General features: G+C 33.5%; 1 protein-coding gene across 1 annotated transcript; it reads left to right on the top strand.

Moving 5' to 3' along the window:
* Nucleotides 1–15,124: 15,124 nt before the first annotated feature.
* Nucleotides 15,125–19,385, top strand: LOC136043354 (bifunctional glutamate/proline--tRNA ligase-like). Its single transcript, XM_065728275.1, has 2 exons — nucleotides 15,125–15,289; nucleotides 17,555–19,385. The coding sequence occupies exons 1-2, from the start codon at nucleotides 15,158–15,160 to the stop codon at nucleotides 17,762–17,764; spliced, it is 342 nt and encodes a 113-aa protein (XP_065584347.1). The 5' UTR covers nucleotides 15,125–15,157; the 3' UTR covers nucleotides 17,765–19,385.
* Nucleotides 19,386–20,573: the final 1,188 nt, after the last annotated feature.

Here is a 20,573-nt window from a genome sequence, read left to right as displayed (position 1 = left end):
GTCACCTGATCCAGTTTTTTCAGGTGACGTCACCTGATCCATCCACAGACAGACAGACAGACAACTTATTTTTATATATATAGATATAAAGTATCCACTTAATTAACTTCAGAAAACCAGATTTCATTTCTAGTGTCCATTATAATTTTCTTTATTTTTGGTAATTTGATCTATTAAGTTGTTTTTAAGGTATGTGATGGATATTTTGGCTTCATATTTTTATTTAAGTTTCGCCACCGAGCCTAGCTTAGAGCAGGAGCATCAATTTGCGAAACTTCGAGATGCATTTTTTAAAATCTAAGGGTACAGTCAGGGCAGTATCCAGGATTTTTTTGGTGGGGGGGGACTCTCAGAAAACTGTATAAACAAATTTTTTCATTTTGACAATACGGCCATCATTTTGGAATACTTTTGTGCTTTTTCTCTTTTTTTTCTTTTTTTTTGTTTGTGTCAAAAATGGTCAACATTGACCCTTGCCTATTTCAAGTATATAACATTTAAATACATTTTAGTCATAATTAAATATATATATATATATATATATATATATATATATATATATATATATATATATATATATAGATATATATATCTATATTTTTTTTCTTTTTAGTTTTTTTGTAGTTTTTACCTTCTTTTTAGTTTTGTTAATTTTTTTTTTTACTTGTGTCCTGGTCGTCATTTATACTCCCTGTGTCCCGGTGCTTTGTTGATTGCTAATCGAACATTCCTTTTGTCCTGGTCGCTTTCTCTTTGAGTGTCGTCATTTATTTTTTTCTTTTTTAGTTCTTTTAGTTTTTACCTTTTTTAGTTTTTTTTAGTTTTTATTTTTTTTAGTTTTTTACCTTTTTTTAGTTTTTTTAGTTTTTTTAGTTTTTTAGCTTTTGTATTTTTTTTATTAGTTTTTAGTTTTTTTGTAGTTTTTGCCTTTTTTTTAGTTTTTTTAGTTTTTTAGCTTTTTTATTAGTTTTTAGTTTTTTTTGTAGTTTTTGCCTTTTTTTAGTTTTTTTAGTTTTTTAGCTTTTTTATTTTTTTTATTAGTTTTTAGTTTTTTTTGTAGTTTTTGCCTTTTTTTAGTTTTTTCAGTTTTGACGTCACCTGATCCAGTTTTTTTCAGGTGACGTCACCTGATCCACGATCCACAGATCCACAGACAACTTATTTTTATATATATAGATAGTTTTTTTTTTTTTTACTTATGTCCTGGTCGTCATTTATACTCCCTGTGTCCCGGTGCTTTGTTGATTGCTAATCGAACATTCCTTTTGTCCTGGTCGCTTTCTCTTTGAGTGTCGTCATTTATTAGTTTTTTCCTTTTTTTTAGTTTTTTTATTGGTTTTTACCTTTATTTTAGCTTATTTTTCAGTTTTTTTCCTTTTTTTTTTAGTTTTTTTTGTAGTTTTTGCCTTTTTTTAGTTTTTTCAGTTTTTTTTTTAGTTTTTTATTGGTTTTTACCTTTATAGTTTTTTTAGTTTTTTAGCTTTTTTATTTTTTTTATTAGTTTTTAGTTTTTTTTTGTAGTTTTTGCCTTTTTTTAGTTTTTTCAGTTTTGACGTCACCTGATCCAGTTTTTTCAGGTGACGTCACCTGATCCATCCATCCATCCACAGACAGACAACTTATTTTTATATATATAGATAGATAGATAGATAGATAGATATATAAAAATAAGTTGTCTGTGTGTGGATCTGTGGATCAGGTGACGTCATGTTTGTTCGCATATGACGTCTGAATTATTTCACACTAATACAAAAGAAGAAAAAAACTAAAAAAGGTAAAAACTACAAAAAAAACTAAAAAGAAATAAAAACTAAAAAAAACTAAAAAAAGGTAAAAATCTAATAACTAAAAAAAACTGAAAACAATAAAAAAAAGGCAAAAACTACAAAAAAAAAAATAAAAACTAATAAAAAAACTAAAAAAGCTAAAAAACTAAAAAAAACTAAAAAAAAAACTAAAAAAAGGTAAAAAACTAAAAAAAACTAAAAACTAAAAAAGAAAAAAACTAAAAAAAAGGAAAAAAACTGAAAAATAAAGAGAAAAAGAAAACTAAAAAAATATGAATAAATATATATAAAAATAAGTTGTTTGTGGGTTATGTCTGTCTGTCTGTCTGTCGAGTGACGTCGTGTTTGTCCGCATATGACGTCTGAATTATTTCACACTAATACAAAAGAAGAAAAAAAAACTAAAAAAGGTAAAAACTACAAAAAAAACTAAAAAGAAAAAAAACTAAACAAGCTAAAAAACTAAAAAAAGGTAAAAAACTAAAAACTAAAAAAAACTGAAAAAACTAAAAAAAGGCAAAAACTAAAAAAAAACTAAAAACTAATAAAAAAACTAAAAACTAATAAAAAAACTAAAAAAGCTAAAAAACTAAAAAAACTAAAAAAAGGTAAAAAACAAAAAAAAAAACTAAAAACTAAAAAAGAAAAAACTAAAAAAAAAGGAAAAAACTGAAAAATAAGAGAAAAAGAAAACTAAAAAAATATTAATAAATATAAAAAATATAAATATAAATATAATATAAATTAGCAATCAACAAAGCACCGAGACACAAATGACGACCGGGGACACAGGGAGTATAAATGACGACCAGGACATAAGTAAAAAAAAAAACTAAAAAAAATGGTAAAAACTACAAAAAAACTAAAAACTAATAAAAAAAACTAAAAAATTTAAAAATCTAAATAAACTAAAAAAGAAAAAAAAGAAAAAAGGAAAAAAATAAAGGAGAAAAACAAAGCTAAAAAACGAATGTATATACAGACCGGGACACCGGGATACAAATGACGACCGGGACACAGGGAATATAAATGACGACCGGGACACAGGGACACAACTACAATGGGGGACGCCGGGGGGCACAGGGGGATATAAATGACGACCGGGACACAAGGAATATAAATGACGCCCGGGACACTCAAAGAGAAATCACAGACTGGAACACCGGGACACAAATGACGACCGGGACACAGGGAATATAAATGACGACCGGGACACAGGGACATAACTACAAAGGGGACGCCGGGGTGCACAGGGGGATATATAAATGACGATGGCGACTCAGGGAATGGTCGATTAGCAATCACCATCAACAAAGCTCAAGGGCAATCATTAGAATCATGAGGTATAGATCTGAATACGGATTGTTTTCCCATGGACCATTATATGTTGCATGTTCAAGAGTCGGTAAACCTGACAATCTATTTATATGCACAGACAATGGGACAGCAAAGAATGTTGTATATTCGCAAGTTTTACGTAGTTAAAAACATATATATATATATATACTAGCTGTTGGGGTGGCGCTTCGCGCCACCCCAACACCTAGTTGGTGGGGGCGCTTCGCGCCCCCCCCCAAGCCCCCCCGCGCGCGTAAGTCGTTACGCGCCATAATAGTTACGCGCCATTGTAGTTGTGTCCCTATGTCCCACCTGTGAATATAGATATATATATATATATATGGTTTTAACTACGTAAAACTTGCGAATATACAACATTCTTTGCTGTCCCATTGTCTTTGCATATAAATAGATTGTCAGGTTATCCCCCTGTTTCCCCCGGTGTCCCCGTTGTAGTTGTGTCCCTGTGTCCCGGTCGTCATTTATATTCCCTGTGTCCCGGGTCCCGGTCATCATTTGTATCCCGGTGTCCCGGTCTGTATATACATTCGTTTTTTAGTTTTGTTTTTCTCCTTTATTTTTTTCCTTTTTTTTTCTTTTTTAGCTTATTTAGATTTTTAGATTTTTTAGTTTTTTTTATTAGTTTTTAGTTTTTATTTCTTTTTAGTTTTTTTGTCCCGGTCGTCATTTATATCCCCCTGTTTCCCCCCGGTGTCCCCGTTGTAGTTGTGTCCCTGTGTCCCGGTCGTTATTTATATTCCCTGTGTCCCGGTCGTCATTTGTATCCCGGTGTACCGGTCTGTATATACATTCGTTTTTTAGTTTTGTTTTTCTCCTTTATTTTTTTCCTTTTTTTTTCTTTTTTAGTTTATTTAGATTTTTAGATTTTTTAGTTTTTTTATTAGTTTTTAGTTTTTTTTTCTTTTTAGTTTTTTTGTAGTTTTTACCTTCTTTTTAGTTTTGTTAATTTTTTTTTTTACTTGTGTCCTGGTCGTCATTTATACTCCCTGTGTCCCGGTGCTTTGTTGATTGCTAATCGAACATTCCTTTTGTCCTGGTCGCTTTCTCTTTGAGTGTCGTCATTTATTTTTTTCTTTTTTAGTTCTTTTAGTTTTTACCTTTTTTAGTTTTTTTTTAGTTTTTAGTTTTTTTAGTTTTTTACCTTTTTTTAGTTTTTTTAGTTTTTTAGCTTTTTTATTTTTTTTATTAGTTTTTAGTTTTTTGTAGTTTTTGCCTTTTTTTTTAGTTTTTTGTCCTGGTCGCTTTCTCTTTGAGTGTCGTCATTTATTAGTTTTTTCCTTTTTTTTTTTAGTTTTTTATTGGTTTTTACCTTTATTTTAGCTTATTTTTCAGTTTTTTCCTTTTTTTTATTTTTTTTTTATTTTTTATTTTTTTTAGTTTTTTACCTTTTTTTAGTTTTTTTAGTTTTTTTAGTTTTTTAGCTTTTTTACTTTTTTTATTAGTTTTTAGTTTTTTTTTGTAGTTTTTGCCTTTTTTTAGTTTTTTCAGTTTTTTTTTTAGTTTTTTATTGGTTTTTACCTTTATAGTTTTTTTAGTTTTTTAGCTTTTTTATTTTTTTTATTAGTTTTTAGTTTTTTTTGTAGTTTTTGCCTTTTTTTAGTTTTTTCAGTTTTGACGTCACCTAATCCAGTTTTTTCAGGTGACGTCACCTGACACATCCATCCACACATCCATCCACACATCCACAGACAGACAACTTATTTTTATATATATAGATATATATATATATATATATATATATATATATATACTAGCTGTTGGGGTGGCGCTTCGCGCCACCCCAACACCTAGTTGGTGGGGGCGCTTCGCGCCCCCCCCAAGCCCCCCCGCGCGCGTAAGTCGTTACGCGCCATAATAGTTACGCGCCATTGTAGTTGTGTCCCTATGTCCCACCTGTGAATATAGATATATATATATATATATATGGTTTTAACTACGTAAAACTTGCGAATATACAACATTCTTTGCTGTCCCATTGTCTTTGCATATAAATAGATTGTCAGGTTATCCCCCTGTTTCCCCCGGTGTCCCCGTTGTAGTTGTGTCCCTGTGTCCCGGTCGTCATTTATATTCCCTGTGTCCCGGGTCCCGGTCATCATTTGTATCCCGGTGTCCCGGTCTGTATATACATTCGTTTTTTAGTTTTGTTTTTCTCCTTTATTTTTTTCCTTTTTTTTTCTTTTTTAGCTTATTTAGATTTTTAGATTTTTTAGTTTTTTTTATTAGTTTTTAGTTTTTATTTCTTTTTAGTTTTTTTGTCCCGGTCGTCATTTATATCCCCCTGTTTCCCCCGGTGTCCCCGTTGTAGTTGTGTCCCTGTGTCCCGGTCGTTATTTATATTCCCTGTGTCCCGGTCGTCATTTGTATCCCGGTGTACCGGTCTGTATATACATTCGTTTTTTAGTTTTGTTTTTCTCCTTTATTTTTTTCCTTTTTTTTTCTTTTTTAGTTTATTTAGATTTTTAGATTTTTTAGTTTTTTTATTAGTTTTTAGTTTTTTTTTCTTTTTAGTTTTTTTGTAGTTTTTACCTTCTTTTTAGTTTTGTTAATTTTTTTTTTTACTTGTGTCCTGGTCGTCTTTTATACTCCCTGTGTCCCGGTGCTTTGTTGATTGCTAATCGAACATTCCTTTTGTCCTGGTCGCTTTCTCTTTGAGTGTCGTCATTTATTTTTTTCTTTTTTAGTTCTTTTAGTTTTTACCTTTTTTAGTTTTTTTTTAGTTTTTAGTTTTTTTAGTTTTTTACCTTTTTTTAGTTTTTTTAGTTTTTTAGCTTTTTTATTTTTTTTATTAGTTTTTAGTTTTTTTGTAGTTTTTGCCTTTTTTTTTAGTTTTTTGTCCTGGTCGCTTTCTCTTTGAGTGTCGTCATTTATTAGTTTTTTCCTTTTTTTTTTTAGTTTTTTATTGGTTTTTACCTTTATTTTAGCTTATTTTTCAGTTTTTTCCTTTTTTTTAGTTTTTTTTTATTTTTTATTTTTTTTAGTTTTTTACCTTTTTTTAGTTTTTTTAGTTTTTTTAGTTTTTTAGCTTTTTTACTTTTTTATTAGTTTTTAGTTTTTTTTGTAGTTTTTGCCTTTTTTTAGTTTTTTCAGTTTTTTTTTTAGTTTTTTATTGGTTTTTACCTTTATAGTTTTTTTAGTTTTTTAGCTTTTTTATTTTTTTTATTAGTTTTTAGTTTTTTTTGTAGTTTTTGCCTTTTTTTAGTTTTTTCAGTTTTGACGTCACCTAATCCAGTTTTTTCAGGTGACGTCACCTGACACATCCATCCACACATCCATCCATCCATCCATCCACAGACAACTTATTTTTATATATATAGATATATACTAGCTGTTGGGGTGGCGCTTCGCGCCACCCCAACACCTAGTTGGTGGGGGCGCTTCGCGCCCCCCCCCAAGCCCCCCCGCGCGCGTAAGTCGTTACCCGCCATAATAGTTACGCGCCATTGTAGTTGTGTCCCTATGTCCCACCTGTGAATATAGATATATATATATATATATATGGTTTTAACTACGTAAAACTTGCGAATATACAACATTCTTTGCTGTCCCATTGTCTTTGCATATAAATAGATTGTCAGGTTTACCGACTCTTGAACATGCAACATATAATGGTCCATGGGAAAACAATCTGTATTCAGATCTATACCTCATGATTCTAATGATTGCCCTTGAGCTTTGTTGATGGTGATTGCTAATCGACCATTCCCTGTCCCGGTGTCCCGGTCGTCATTTACATCCCCCTGTTTCCCCCGGTGTCCCCGTTGTAGTTGTGTCCCTGTGTCCCGGTCGTCATTTATATTCCCTGTGTCCCGGGTCCCGGTCATCATTTGTATCCCGGTGTCCCGGTCTGTATATACATTCGTTTTTTAGTTTTGTTTTTCTCCTTTATTTTTTTCCTTTTTTTTTCTTTTTTAGCTTATTTAGATTTTTAGATTTTTTAGTTTTTTTTATTAGTTTTTAGTTTTTATTTCTTTTTAGTTTTTTTGTCCCGGTCGTCATTTATATCCCCCTGTTTCCCCCGGTGTCCCCGTTGTAGTTGTGTCCCTGTGTCCCGGTTGTAGTTGTGTCCCTGTGTCCCGGTCGTTATTTATATTCCCTGTGTCCCGGTCTAATCGAACATTCCTTTTGTCCTGGTTGGTCGAACATTCTTTTCCCTAGTTGGTGGGGGCGCTTCGCGCCCCCCCCAAGCCCCCCCGCGCGCGTAAGTCGTTACGCGCCATAATAGTTACGCGCCATTGTAGTTGTGTCCCTATGTCCCACCTGTGAATATAGATATATATATATATATATATATGGTTTTAACTACGTAAAACTTGCGAATATACAACATTCTTTGCTGTCCCATTGTCTTTGCATATAAATAGATTGTCAGGTTTACCGACTCTTGAACATGCAACATATAATGGTCCATGGGAAAACAATCTGTATTCAGATCTATACCTCATGATTCTAATGATTGCCCTTGAGCTTTGTTGATGGTGATTGCTAATCGACCATTCCCTGTCCCGGTGTCCCGGTCGTCATTTACATCCCCCTGTTTCCCCCGGTGTCCCCGTTGTAGTTGTGTCCCTGTGTCCCGGTCGTCATTTATATTCCCTGTGTCCCGGGTCCCGGTCATCATTTGTATCCCGGTGTCCCGGTCTGTATATACATTCGTTTTTTAGTTTTGTTTTTCTCCTTTATTTTTTTCCTTTTTTTTTCTTTTTTAGCTTATTTAGATTTTTAGATTTTTTAGTTTTTTTTATTAGTTTTTAGTTTTTATTTCTTTTTAGTTTTTTTGTCCCGGTCGTCATTTATATCCCCCTGTTTCCCCCGGTGTCCCCGTTGTAGTTGTGTCCCTGTGTCCCGGTTGTAGTTGTGTCCCTGTGTCCCGGTCGTTATTTATATTCCCTGTGTCCCGGTCTAATCGAACATTCCTTTTGTCCTGGTCGCTTTCTCTTTGAGTGTCGTCATTTATTAGTTTTTTCCTTTTTTTTTAGTTTTTTATTGGTTTTTACCTTTATTTTAGCTTATTTTTCAGTTTTTTCCTTTTTTTTAGTTTTTTTTTATTTTTTATTTTTTTAGTTTTTTACCTTTTTTTAGTTTTTTTAGTTTTTTTAGTTTTTTAGCTTTTTTACTTTTTTTATTAGTTTTTAGTTTTTTTTTGTAGTTTTTGCCTTTTTTTAGTTTTTTCAGTTTTTTTTTTAGTTTTTTATTGGTTTTTACCTTTATAGTTTTTTTAGTTTTTTAGCTTTTTTATTTTTTTTATTAGTTTTTAGTTTTTTTTGTAGTTTTTGCCTTTTTTTAGTTTTTTCAGTTTTGACGTCACCTAATCCAGTTTTTTCAGGTGACGTCACCTGACACATCCATCCACACATCCACAGACAACTTATTTTTATATATATAGATAGATATATATATATATATATATATATATATATATATATTCACAGGTGGGACACAGGGACACAACTACAATGGCGCGTAACTAATATGGCGCGTAACGACTTACGCGCGCGGGCGGGCTTGGGGGGGCGCGAAGCGCCCCCACCAACTAGGTGTTGGGGTGGCGCGAAGCGCCACCCCAACAGCTAGTATATATATAAAAATAAGTTGTCTGTGTATGTGTGTGTGTGTGTCGAGTGACGTCATGTTTGTGTGTCGACTGACGTCATGTTTGTTGATTGACGAAATTACACATCGGGACACAAATGACGACCGGGACACCGGGACGTCTATATATATAAAAATAAAAAAAGCTAAAAAACTAAAAAAACTAAAAAAAGGTAAAAAACAAAAAAAAACTAAAAACTAAAAAAGAAAAAACTAAAAAAAAGGAAAAAACTGAAAAATAAGAGAAAAAGAAAACTAAAAAAATATTAATAAATATAAAAAATATAAATATAAATATAATATAAATTAGCAATCAACAAAGCACCGAGACACAAATGACGACCGGGACACAGGGAGCATAAATGACGACCAGGACATAAGTAAAAAAAAAACTAAAAAAACTAAAAAAAATGGTAAAAACTACAAAAAAAACTAAAAACTAATAAAAAAACTAAAAAATCTAAAAATCTAAATAAACTAAAAAAGAAAAAAAAGAAAAAAGGAAAAAATAAAGGAGAAAAACAAAACTAAAAAACGAATGTATATACAGACCGGGACACCGGGATACAAATGACGACCGGGACACAGGGAATATAAATGCCGACCGGGACACAGGGACACAACTACAATGGGGACGCCGGGGGGCACAGGGGGATATAAATGACGACCGGGACACCGGGACACAAGGAATATAAATGACGCCCGGGACACTCAAAGAGAAATCACAGACTGGAACACCGGGACACAAATGACGACCGGGACACAGGGAATATAAATGACGACCGGGACACAGGGACATAACTACAAAGGGGACGCCGGGGTGCACAGGGGGATATATAAATGACGATGGCGACTCAGGGAATGGTCGATTAGCAATCACCATCAACAAAGCTCAAGGGCAATCATTAGAATCATGAGGTATAGATCTGAATACGGATTGTTTTCCCATGGACCATTATATGTTGCATGTTCAAGAGTCGGTAAACCTGAAAATCTATTTATATGCACAGACAATGGGACAGCAAAGAATGTTGTATATTCGCAAGTTTTACGTAGTTAAAAACATATATATATATATATATATATATATATATATATATATATATATATATATATATATATATATATATATATATATATATATATATATCTATATTCACAGGTGGGACATAGGGACACAACTACAATGGCGCTTAACTAATATGGCGCGTAACGACTTACGCGCGCGGGGGGGCTTTGGGGGGCGCGAAGCGCCCCCACCAACTAGGTGTTGGGGTGGCGCGAAGCGCCACCCCAACAGCTAGTATATATATATATATATATATATATATATATATATATATATATATATATATATATATATATATATATATATATATATATATATATATATATATATATATATATTATAAATATATATAATTAAATATATAAATATATATATATATATAAATATACTAGCTCTTGGGGTGGCGCTTCGCGCCCCCTCAAGCCCCCGCGCCTGCGTAAGTCGTTACGCGCCATTGTAGTTGTGTCCCTGTGTCCCACCTGTGAATATAGATAGATTTATATATGTGTTTCAAACTACGTAAAAATTGCGAATATACAACATTCTTGGCTTTCCCATTGTCTGTGCATATACAAAGCCGTATGTACTAATAATGACGTCATGTGCAAACGCTCTTTTTACAAACAAACAAACATACATACACACAACTCGTTTTTATATAGATAGATAGATAGATAGATACAATACAAATTAACTGCGTAAAACTTGCGAATATACAACATTCTTCGCTGTCCAATTGTCGCTGCATATAAATAGATTGTCAGGTTTACCGACCCTCGAACATGCAACTTACAATTGTCCATGGGAAAAACAATCAGTATTAAGATCTATACCACATTTTTCCAATGATTGACCTTGAGCTTTGTTAATGGTGATTGCAAATTCTAATCGAATTGGGAATTGCAATCTTTTAAATTGAAAAGACAGATCCGTTGGAATCATGGGAATGCAAGGAATAAGAACAGCCCCACCCTCAAAAAGCCCTGTCAAGATTGTGGCCTCTATTAGGTTTTCCATTGTTTTTTTTATGGCAAGTCGCGTGCCATTGCAAAGCTTTGTTGGGTTGATATTTCTTAAAAGTATTATTGGTACGCCTATTTTTAGTTGTATCACGTGTGGTGGAAACCCTGAAAGATCTATGGAATTTAAAAATTCAGATGGATAATTAACCGCTTCATTTGGTTCCAAAACTGTGTCGACTGACTTGTAAAGGACTGCCTGGTCTCGAATCTTGGTCGGAATGAGCAGTTCTTCCACCAGGTAGCAATGTTGCGGCTATTCCGGACGACGCAATTGCCAACACTATATCATTTTTTGATCGAATTGATGCCAGAATCAGTTTTATCACAAACGTTTTACCAGTACCTCCTGGCGCATCCAAAAAGAAAATTTCTTCAACGTTGTTATCGACACAATGCATTATCGTATCATAAATGTCTTTTTGTTCCGACGTTAACTTGGAAATGTTATTTTGTACATACGACAATAGATCACTCGTACTGTAACTTTGTTCACGATCCAATTCTACACATGTCGAAACAGCAGCGATATGATTAGGTGAAGGCATTCCCAAATCCTGAAGAGGTTTGTTTGCCATACGTACGCACAAATCTTGTATAATAACTAAAGTGTAGTTATAAATTTCTGATGCAAAATCAAAAGTCATATCTGACGTCTCTAACTGTTTTCGATGGAGTATATCTTCGGACATTTTTGACTTTTATTTTTCCCATAACTCTGTTGGAGCTGATGGAGAGCAAGTTGTTAAAATGATGCCAAAAAATGCACGAATTTGACTTGGGGTTGACGTTTTGCACGCGTCATTGATGCAGTTATCCCAGTGTTGGTCATTCTCCAATAAATTCAGAGCTTGGCATGCACTACGGTAAGTGTCATGTATAGTACCGTTTACAGTTCTCAAATACTCAAAGGATGTCGGACCGGGTACATTTACCAAAAGCAGGCGTAGAAAGAAGCATTCATGTTGATTGGGGTGAACGGTGTAGTCTTCCTATCGTTGTATCTTTGAAGATGGTAGGTTGGCCGTCGACTGACTTACCCTGTTTTCGACGTTCAAATACTTTATTTTTAGTATTCCACGTGTAATACGAAGGAACTTCAGTATACAGCAGTTTTTTTGCAAAAGAATCATTTTTGCAAAGCGAAAAAAAAGCTGTTAATGTTGTATCCGGTGGATTCAGGGCTCTTTGTTGCACGTTGGTTTCCGTGAAATAAACACGTTGACCATTCTGTAAATGTACCGCTAAGTGAACAACAGCTTGACTACGTTCATGTATCGGAAATGAAAGAATTCGCCAAACAGCTTCATTACTGCTTATGTATCTTCCAGCCTGATATTGTACGATTTCGTCGAAATCTTTGATTTCGGGCTGCAAGCCAAAAACTGCCATGTCACTGCCTTCGTTGACGTATTTACATATGTATTTGATTGCCTTTACGGAGTTACAGTATTCAACGTTTATGTGTGCATTAAATGTTTTTGATAATAATGGGGAATATGGAACAACCCACTGGTTATCTACTTCGATGGTGGTACCGTTACGCTTCTTTATTATTGCTGTTTTACCGCCATCTTCAGTAGATCTTCTTCTATATTGTGGGTAACCATCATTGCCAGCAATTGTGTTTGATACTAAAAGTCGAGGATATTGTTTTGTGCACCTTCCTTTGGCCATGCATGGTGAATTTACGTACTGTGCACCGCATGGTCCATGTATCATATTTTTTACAATAATATCATGTAACCCCTTATTGACATTTTTATCAGGTATTTCAGCGGAAATCACATCATCAATTTCGTTCGAAGTAATTTTTTTATGTAGCCAGATTAGTAAATGTGCGTGTGGCAAACCTCGTTTTTGCCATTCCACTGAGTAAATCCAGCTTCACACTGACCCAAACACTTCAAGTTTTACTATGTAGTTTATCAGTGATTTCAACTTTTGCCGGAAGACACGGGCCGTAATGTCATGCCTATGAACCGCCGATTGTCCTTGAAGTAAAAGCTGCAGTATCTCGTCCCAAGATTGATTATATGTAAATGTAATAAATAAATCTGGACGACCATAGAGACGAACATACGCAATAGCATCTTGAGCATATTCATGCATATGACGGGGACCGCCAGCATATGACGAAGGTAAAATTGTTAATCTTCCAACGTTTGTGGTATTACCATCATTTATAACTGCATCTCGCAAATTAATGTATTGTTCAGAGCGGAGCTTGGTCTGATTCAGGCGGATAAATAGCAAACGTTCTGATTCAATTTTAGCATACATATCAACGACAAATTGGTGAAACAATTCACGGCATTTTAAAATATAATTTTCTTCATCCTGCCGAATCATTAGTCTATAGGAATAATAATGCATTGCACTGCATTTCTTATTCATTTCTTTGTTAGTGGCTGGATTCATCAATTTAATATTAAAGTGATAGCCGTCGGCTCCATCCAAAAAAATGATGAGATATTGTAGGGCATCGTAGCATCGATGAGTTTCAGCAATTCTTAACAACTGAGCGTTTCGCTTATGAAGAATAATATCTCGAGGTAAAAACTGATCACCGACCATAACGATTGCCACTTCGTCGATAGTTGGAGCATTGTATCTACGCACATGTTGGCCAGGAGGCGTTTTGTCAGCGGAAATAACAATTTTATGCGTATCAACAGGCATCAAATCGATGGCTGTTTTGAACAGACGCACTAAATTATTATTTTCGTGGAAAAGATGTTGCAATTGGGAAACGATTGTACTTTCAACTTTGGGAGAAATTTCGCAACGTGCATTCAATTCAGAATTTCTATCACTGATGAAGTACAATTGTAAAAATTTATGATTCTCGCCTGAGAATGGTAGAAGGGACCCTGCTCTATGATAAATTTGCCCTTTTACTTTGAAAGTAGACATAAATTGATCTGGATTTTCTATTGGTGCAGAATCAAACAGTTCTTGGTAATGAACTATAAGTAAGGAGCGACTCGGGCTAAAAGTAACCCAAACTCCAAAAAAAAGTGATAACAATTAATAGATCGAGCAAATTGGGTTTTTCTGTCCCTAAAATATAAATTTCATTAAGTTTAATCTTATACCTTATTTAATATACCTTAGGAAGCCCTAAGAAGGGAAGTTATGCTATTGTCGCACCCTCTGAAATTAACACAATTAGGTTCAGCGTATTGATAAAACCTACTGTGGAGGTTTCAAGCTCTTATCCACAGAAATGTGGAACTTTCCTTTGTGGAACATTTTTTTTTTTTCAGAAGGAAGGTCACAGATGCGTGTTTGTTGTTCTTTTTGTTTTAAGGTTATTGTATTGAATCGGTGGTTCTAAAAAATTGGAAGAAACTTTTAAATTCGAACGGAATTTAAAGGTTCTGGAGCCTTTTTGTATTCACTTTCGTGCTTTGTCTATTTTTACTGTTTATCTGTTCACCTATTTTATTTTCTTAGTATTGATTATTTGTTTATATTGTTTCATCATTATTATCTTAACGATTATGTGTTGTGCTGATTTATTCATTGCTCATATAGACCCTTTGATAAAAGACCCTTTGAAAAGGATTCAAAATGATTTATTAATAAAAATTTTGCTCTTTTTTTAGCACCGGCAGAAAATCTCAAAATTTGGGAAGTAATAATTAATAATACTTTCTGGAATTTATAAGACTCTGGAACTTGGAAATTTTTATATTTTTTATATTTATTGATATATTTATGTAACTTTAACAACAATTTACATACAATAATCAATATGATTCACCCAAAACCAAACGGTTGACGGGTGTGAATCAGGTAAAAAAGTACATACATATAACATCTTTTAAATTCACCAAGTTTATTTTTTAAAATTATGAAGCAGGCTGGGATAGGTTAGTTTTAGAACCCAGGTCACTCGAATAAAATCCAGGATGAACCAGTAAAGAATGGGAAAGAGATAAATGACTAAGATCTACTGCTACTATTAACAACCCGCTATTGCACCAAGTCGCTTGAGGCCAACACAGCTATACATGCTCTCCCTCTATCCCAACCTATTCAAATCTTCCCTCTTTAAAGCCTCCCGAGAAGTTCCAATTTCCTTTACTTCCTTTGTTGCGATTTCCTTCCGCCCCGTTCAGGGACGACAATTTTTTGTTTGACCCTACATGTATTGCTGAAATGAAGGATCCTTTGCAGTCTGTCATCCTCAATCTGTAAAATGTATTAGTGATTTTAACCTTTCTCTCATTATTGCCCTAAAAAGTGAGATGGTACCCAATTTTCGTACCGATTAATTCGATTTCAAAATAAATATTTTTTTATTTTTTAGGGACGATCCAAGAATGCCTACTGTTCGTGGAGTACTTCGCAGAGGAATGACGGTAGAAGGACTTCGACAATTTATTATTGCTCAAGGATCATCACGATCAGTGGTCAACATGGGCTGGGACAAAATTTGGGCCATTAATAAGCAAGTAAGTTCATACACATACTTTTCCCACATGTTGAAATGGAGCCAATGTTAATGTAAGGAATTTCTAAGAACTATTGGGAATCCCAAAGTTTACTATTTTTCTTTGAATAAAGGTCAAGAATTCTAAACATCCCTGGATCACCTTCATAATAGTATATACTTAATACATAAATAGTATTTTTACTATTTTTCTTTAAATAAAGGTCGAAAATTCTAAACATCCCTGGATCACCTTCATAATAGTATATATTTAATACATAAATAGTATTTTTACTATTTTTCTTTAAATAAAAGTCGAAAATTCTAAACATCCCTGGATCGCCTTCATAATAGTATGAACATAATAGTATGTTCAAAATGCATAAATAATATTTTTACTACTTTTCTTTAAATAAAGGTCAAGAAATCTAAACATTCCTGGATTGCCTTCATAATAGTATATTCATAATAGTATGTACACAATTCATAAATAGGTTTTTTACTATTTTTCTTTAAATTGAGGCCAAGAATTGTAAACATCCATGGATTGCCATCATAATAGTATGTACATAATACATAAATGGTATTTTGGACTATTTTTCTTTAAATAAAGGTCAAGAATTCTAAACATCCCTGGATTGCCTCCGTACCTGCAACAAACTTCACGAAGTTTCTTGTTATAGTGAAGATCGCGAAGGCACTTGTTTTAGTGATGAATGAGCCTAGCAATCCTGTGAATTTCTATCAAGGTACTCACCTTGGAGAAATCTTATGGTAACCGGGCTTGTGAAGCTTCAACAAAAACCTACAACAAACATCACGAAGTTCCTGGAAAACTAAGAGGGAATTCCATAATATGATTTTGGTTTTTCTGGGACTTTTGCGTAGACTTTTTGAAAAAAATTTGGCAGTGACTATGGTGAGTTTCTCACTCCGCTCTTGATGAAAAACGTTTGTCCGGCCCGTTTTAAATTGAATGCCCCATTGACAGATGAGGAGAAAGAAAAAACAAGTCGAATCATAAATTAGAAAAAGAAAATGCTTTTGTGAAAGTTGAAGCCAAAATAATTTCGCAGGGTTTAAGCTTTAAGTAAAATCAAGCTTTTTAATATTTTCTTGGTACCATGTTTTCAAATAGTACGTGATGAGGACGATCAACAATTTAATTCTATTACAATCATATATATTTAAACAGAAATCACATGACTACTGTGCATAATCTGCCATGAAAGCACAAAAAGTGCTTGGCTTGGGCAGAAACTTCTCTAAAGAATAATTAAGCAATCAACAAATAGAAACAAAGAATCGACTGGATTTATCAAAAAAGAATAAAAAAGGGTGAGGGGTGACGAAGAGAAAGAAAAGAAAAAGACCGAAAAGAGGAGGACCGCCCGATCTTAAAATCTAAACAGTTTTTCCGGTATGACCCTCCACTGCTCACTTGAAGGTAATAAGGTTATTTGAGTTCCTGATTTCCAAGGGAATTAAATTCCAAATAGCTAGTGCAAAAAGTCTAATTAAAAATAAGCTCTTTTTGTTGACGGTGTCTTGTGGACAATGTCACATGAATTTCGCGTTTCGTAAGTATGCAAATCTTGATTTAAAGTGAATAGATTTCCAAATGATGATGGAAGGAGGTTGTCAAATTATTTAAAACAAAACGTTGCGATCTGAAAATCCCTAGTCTTTGACATATCAAATATTATAGTAGTTTAAAATGGAGGCTAATGTTATCTGAATGCTGAAGGTGATATGATATAACTTCAATGGCCTTATTTTGGATGATCTGGATTCTCTTATAACAGGAGATGAAGTTACTTGCCCTGACTACTTGCTCATTCGTTACTTGTTATCTGACTACTTGGTACTAATACACTATCTACTTGGTACTGAACACTGACTAATAGCAACGGAAACTCATAAGAAACTAAATTTTGATGAAAGTATTTGTGTAAAAGAATTAGCTTTTTTGTGATTCTGAATAAGTGTAAAGTTATCCATCAAAATTTACTAGCGTAAAAAGATTTGCTTTATTATCGAAAAAAGGGTCTCCAAAAACAATTTATCTTGATGAAAATTGAACCATCAAATTTAGAATTTAAGGAAACACACTTGATGACTGCGCAAGCACCTATTTACCAAATTGTGAAATTTTGATTCTTTTTTTGAGAACGATGATGACGGATGTATGTTTATTTATTTGATTGTCTGTTGTTGTTGTTTCGTTTTTACAGGTGGAGAAGTCCCACTAGAAAGGAGAATGAGAGTTTTACTGTTATCTTTTCAGGTAGTTGAACCGACTGCCCCACGTTACACTGCCATTGAGAAGGAGGGAAGAGTTCCAGTATTTATAAGCGGGGCTAAAGAGGAAGCGCTTACTGTTCAAAAACATCCTAAAGATGAAAAAAATGGGTATAAAACAGTTTGGACTGCACCAAAAGTGTTCATTGAGGCTGCTGATGCTGAAATGTTGAACGTAAATGTTTTAATTACATAGTAACATCAGTCTAATATAGTCTATAATACAAATTTACATCATATCAACTGTTTTCAACATAGATTACTACTGGAGGGAAAAACTACCAAGTTCTTGCTGCTACTCAACCATTAACATTTTAACCATTATTCTGCACTAAATATTTGTATGGAATGAGAAAAAAAATTATTCAAGATTAGCAGATAAACTTAATAGATGGGCTACTTTCCAGTAAACAAAAAAAAATAAATCGTTGGATATCTTTGTATGATATCCTACTGGTATATCTATCTATCTATATATATAAAAATAAGTTGTCTGTCTGTGGATCTGTAGATCAGGTGACGTCATGTTTCTGTGTCGGCTGACGTCATGAAATTAGTTGTCGTCATTTTTGCTTTGACGATGCTTAGTATATTGTAAAACACATTAATTTGGTTAATAATATACCATTTAAAACACCAAAATGAACATGCTGGAGTAGTCACTCGGTGAGAGAGGGTGTCAGAACGGAGAATGAAGGTCCCAGGTTCAAATCCTGGTTAGGCTAAAAAAGGTAAAAAACTAAAAACTAAAAAAAAAACTGAAAAAACTAAAAAAAGGCAAAAACTACAAAAAAAACTAAAAACTAATAAAAAAAATAAAAAAGCTAAAAAACTAAAAAAAAACTAAAAAAACTAAAAAACTAATAAAATTAAGAATAAAAATAAAAAAAAATAAAAAAGATAAAAACTAAAAAAAAAGTAAAAAGAAAAAACGAAAAAAAACTAAAAAAGCTAAAAAAAAAAGGTAAAAACCAATAAAAAACTAAAAAGAAAAAAAAGAAAAAAACTAAAAAAAAATTTCATCTAAAAAACTAAAAAAACTAAAAAAGGTAAAAACTAAAAGAACTAAAAAAGAAAAAAAACTAAAAAAATGAAAAAAACTGAAAAATAAAGGAGAAAAAGAAAACTAAAAAAATATAAATAAAAATAAAAAAACTAAAAAGATAAAAACTTCAAAAAAAAACTAAAAAGAAAAAAGAAAAAAACCTAAAAAAAGGTCAAAACCAATAAAAAAAAACTAAAAGGGGAACACTGGGACACAAATGACGACCGGGATACTGGGAATATAAATGACGACCGGGACACAGGGAATGTTCAATTAGCAATCACCATCAACAAAGCTCAAGGGCAATCATTAGAATCATGAGGTATAGATCTGAATATGGATTGTTTTTCCCATGGACAATTATATGTTGCATGTTCAAGAGTCGGTAAACCTGACAATCTAAATAAATGACGACACTCAAAGAGAAAGCGACCGGGACAAAAGGAATGTTCGATTACCAATCAACAAAGCACCGGGACACAGGGAGTATAAATGACGACGACCCGGACACAGGGACATAACTACAAAGGGGACGCCGGGGTGCACAGGGGGATATATAAATGACGATGGCGACTCAGGGAATGGTCGATTAGCAATCACCATCAACAAAGCTCAAGGGCAATCATTAGAATCATGAGGTATAGATCTGAATACGGATTGTTTTCCCATGGACCATTATATGTTGCATGTTCAAGAGTCGGTAAACCTGACAATCTATTTATATGCACAGACAATGGGACAGCAAAGAATGTTGTATATTCGCAAGTTTTACGTAGTATATAAAATATATATATATATATATATATATATATATATATATATATATATATATATATATATATATATATATATATATATATATATATATATATATATATTCACAGGTGGGACATAGGGACACAACTACAATGGCGCGTAACTAATATAGCGCGTAACGACTTACGCGCGCGGGGGGGGCTTGGGGGGGCGCGAAGCGCCCCCACCAACTAGGTGTTGGGGTGGCGCGAAGCGCCACCCCAACAGCTAGTATATATATAAAATAAGTTGTTTGTGTGTTATGTCTGTCGAGTGACGTCATGTCGTCATGAAGTTAGTTGTCGTCATGTTTGTTATGACGATGACGCCATTAAAGGTATTTAAGAAAATTGTTCAAAGACAAATTTTTTATTGTAAGAAGATTGTGGATGGAAAAATGTTTAATTGTAAAATGACTGAAGAACCTACAATGGCAACAGCCGAGGAAGCTGCTCAAAGAGTCTATGCCAAAAAACTTGCCGCTAATAGAGAAAGTAAGAAAAGAAAGCGTGCCGAGGAATCACAAGAACAGCAAGAAAACAGGCTTGCAAAAAACTACAGACTACAAAAAAAAACTTAAAAAAAATAAAATAAGGTAAAAACCAAAAAAAAACTAAAAAGAAAAAAAAGGAAAAAGAATTAAAAAATTATTTCATCACTAGCTGTTGGGGGGGCGCGAAGCGCCCCCCCGACAGCTAGTGATGACAAATTTGAAAGAAAAAAAACTTAAAAAAACTAAAATAAGGATAAAACAAAAAAAAATTAAAAAGGAAAAAAAAACAAAAAATTTATTTCATCACTAGCTGTTGGGTAACACCTAGTTGGTGGGGGCGCTTCGTGCCCCCTCCCCCTCCCGCGCGTGTAAGTCGTTACGCGCCATTGTAGTTGCGTCCCTGTGTCCCTCCTGTGTAATATAAATAAGTTTTACCTTAATATTCTACGCCCAGAGTTGAAGAACCACTATAAAACATCCCCCCTCTCCCAATAATAACCTGATGTTCAAACAACAGGCAACTTGAATAACTTACAGTCCTTGTCCCAGGGGCTGTAGGGGACCGCGTCATCTTGGAAAGTACAGTTGGCTATCCTCTAGACTATGTGTAACAAAATTATTTTTACCTCAAAATTTGATCGAAGCTTTTTTTGGGGGGGGGGGATGATTGGG

Source organism: Artemia franciscana, unplaced genomic scaffold (genome assembly GCF_032884065.1).
Source record: "Artemia franciscana unplaced genomic scaffold, ASM3288406v1 Scaffold_4908, whole genome shotgun sequence".
In the NCBI taxonomy this organism is placed as follows: Eukaryota; Metazoa; Arthropoda; class Branchiopoda; order Anostraca; family Artemiidae; genus Artemia; species Artemia franciscana.
Note: the sequence above shows the minus strand (reverse complement) of the source record. Positions and strands in the feature narration are given on the sequence as shown.

Coding starts and splice junctions, on each gene's coding strand:
- LOC136043354 (XM_065728275.1), top strand. CDS start 15,158: ATGCCTACTGTTCGTGGAGTACTTCGCAGAGGAATGACGGTAGAAGGA. Junction 15,290..17,554: donor TTTGGGCCATTAATAAGCAA/GTAAGTTCATAC, acceptor TTATCTTTTCAG/GTAGTTGAACCGACTGCCCC.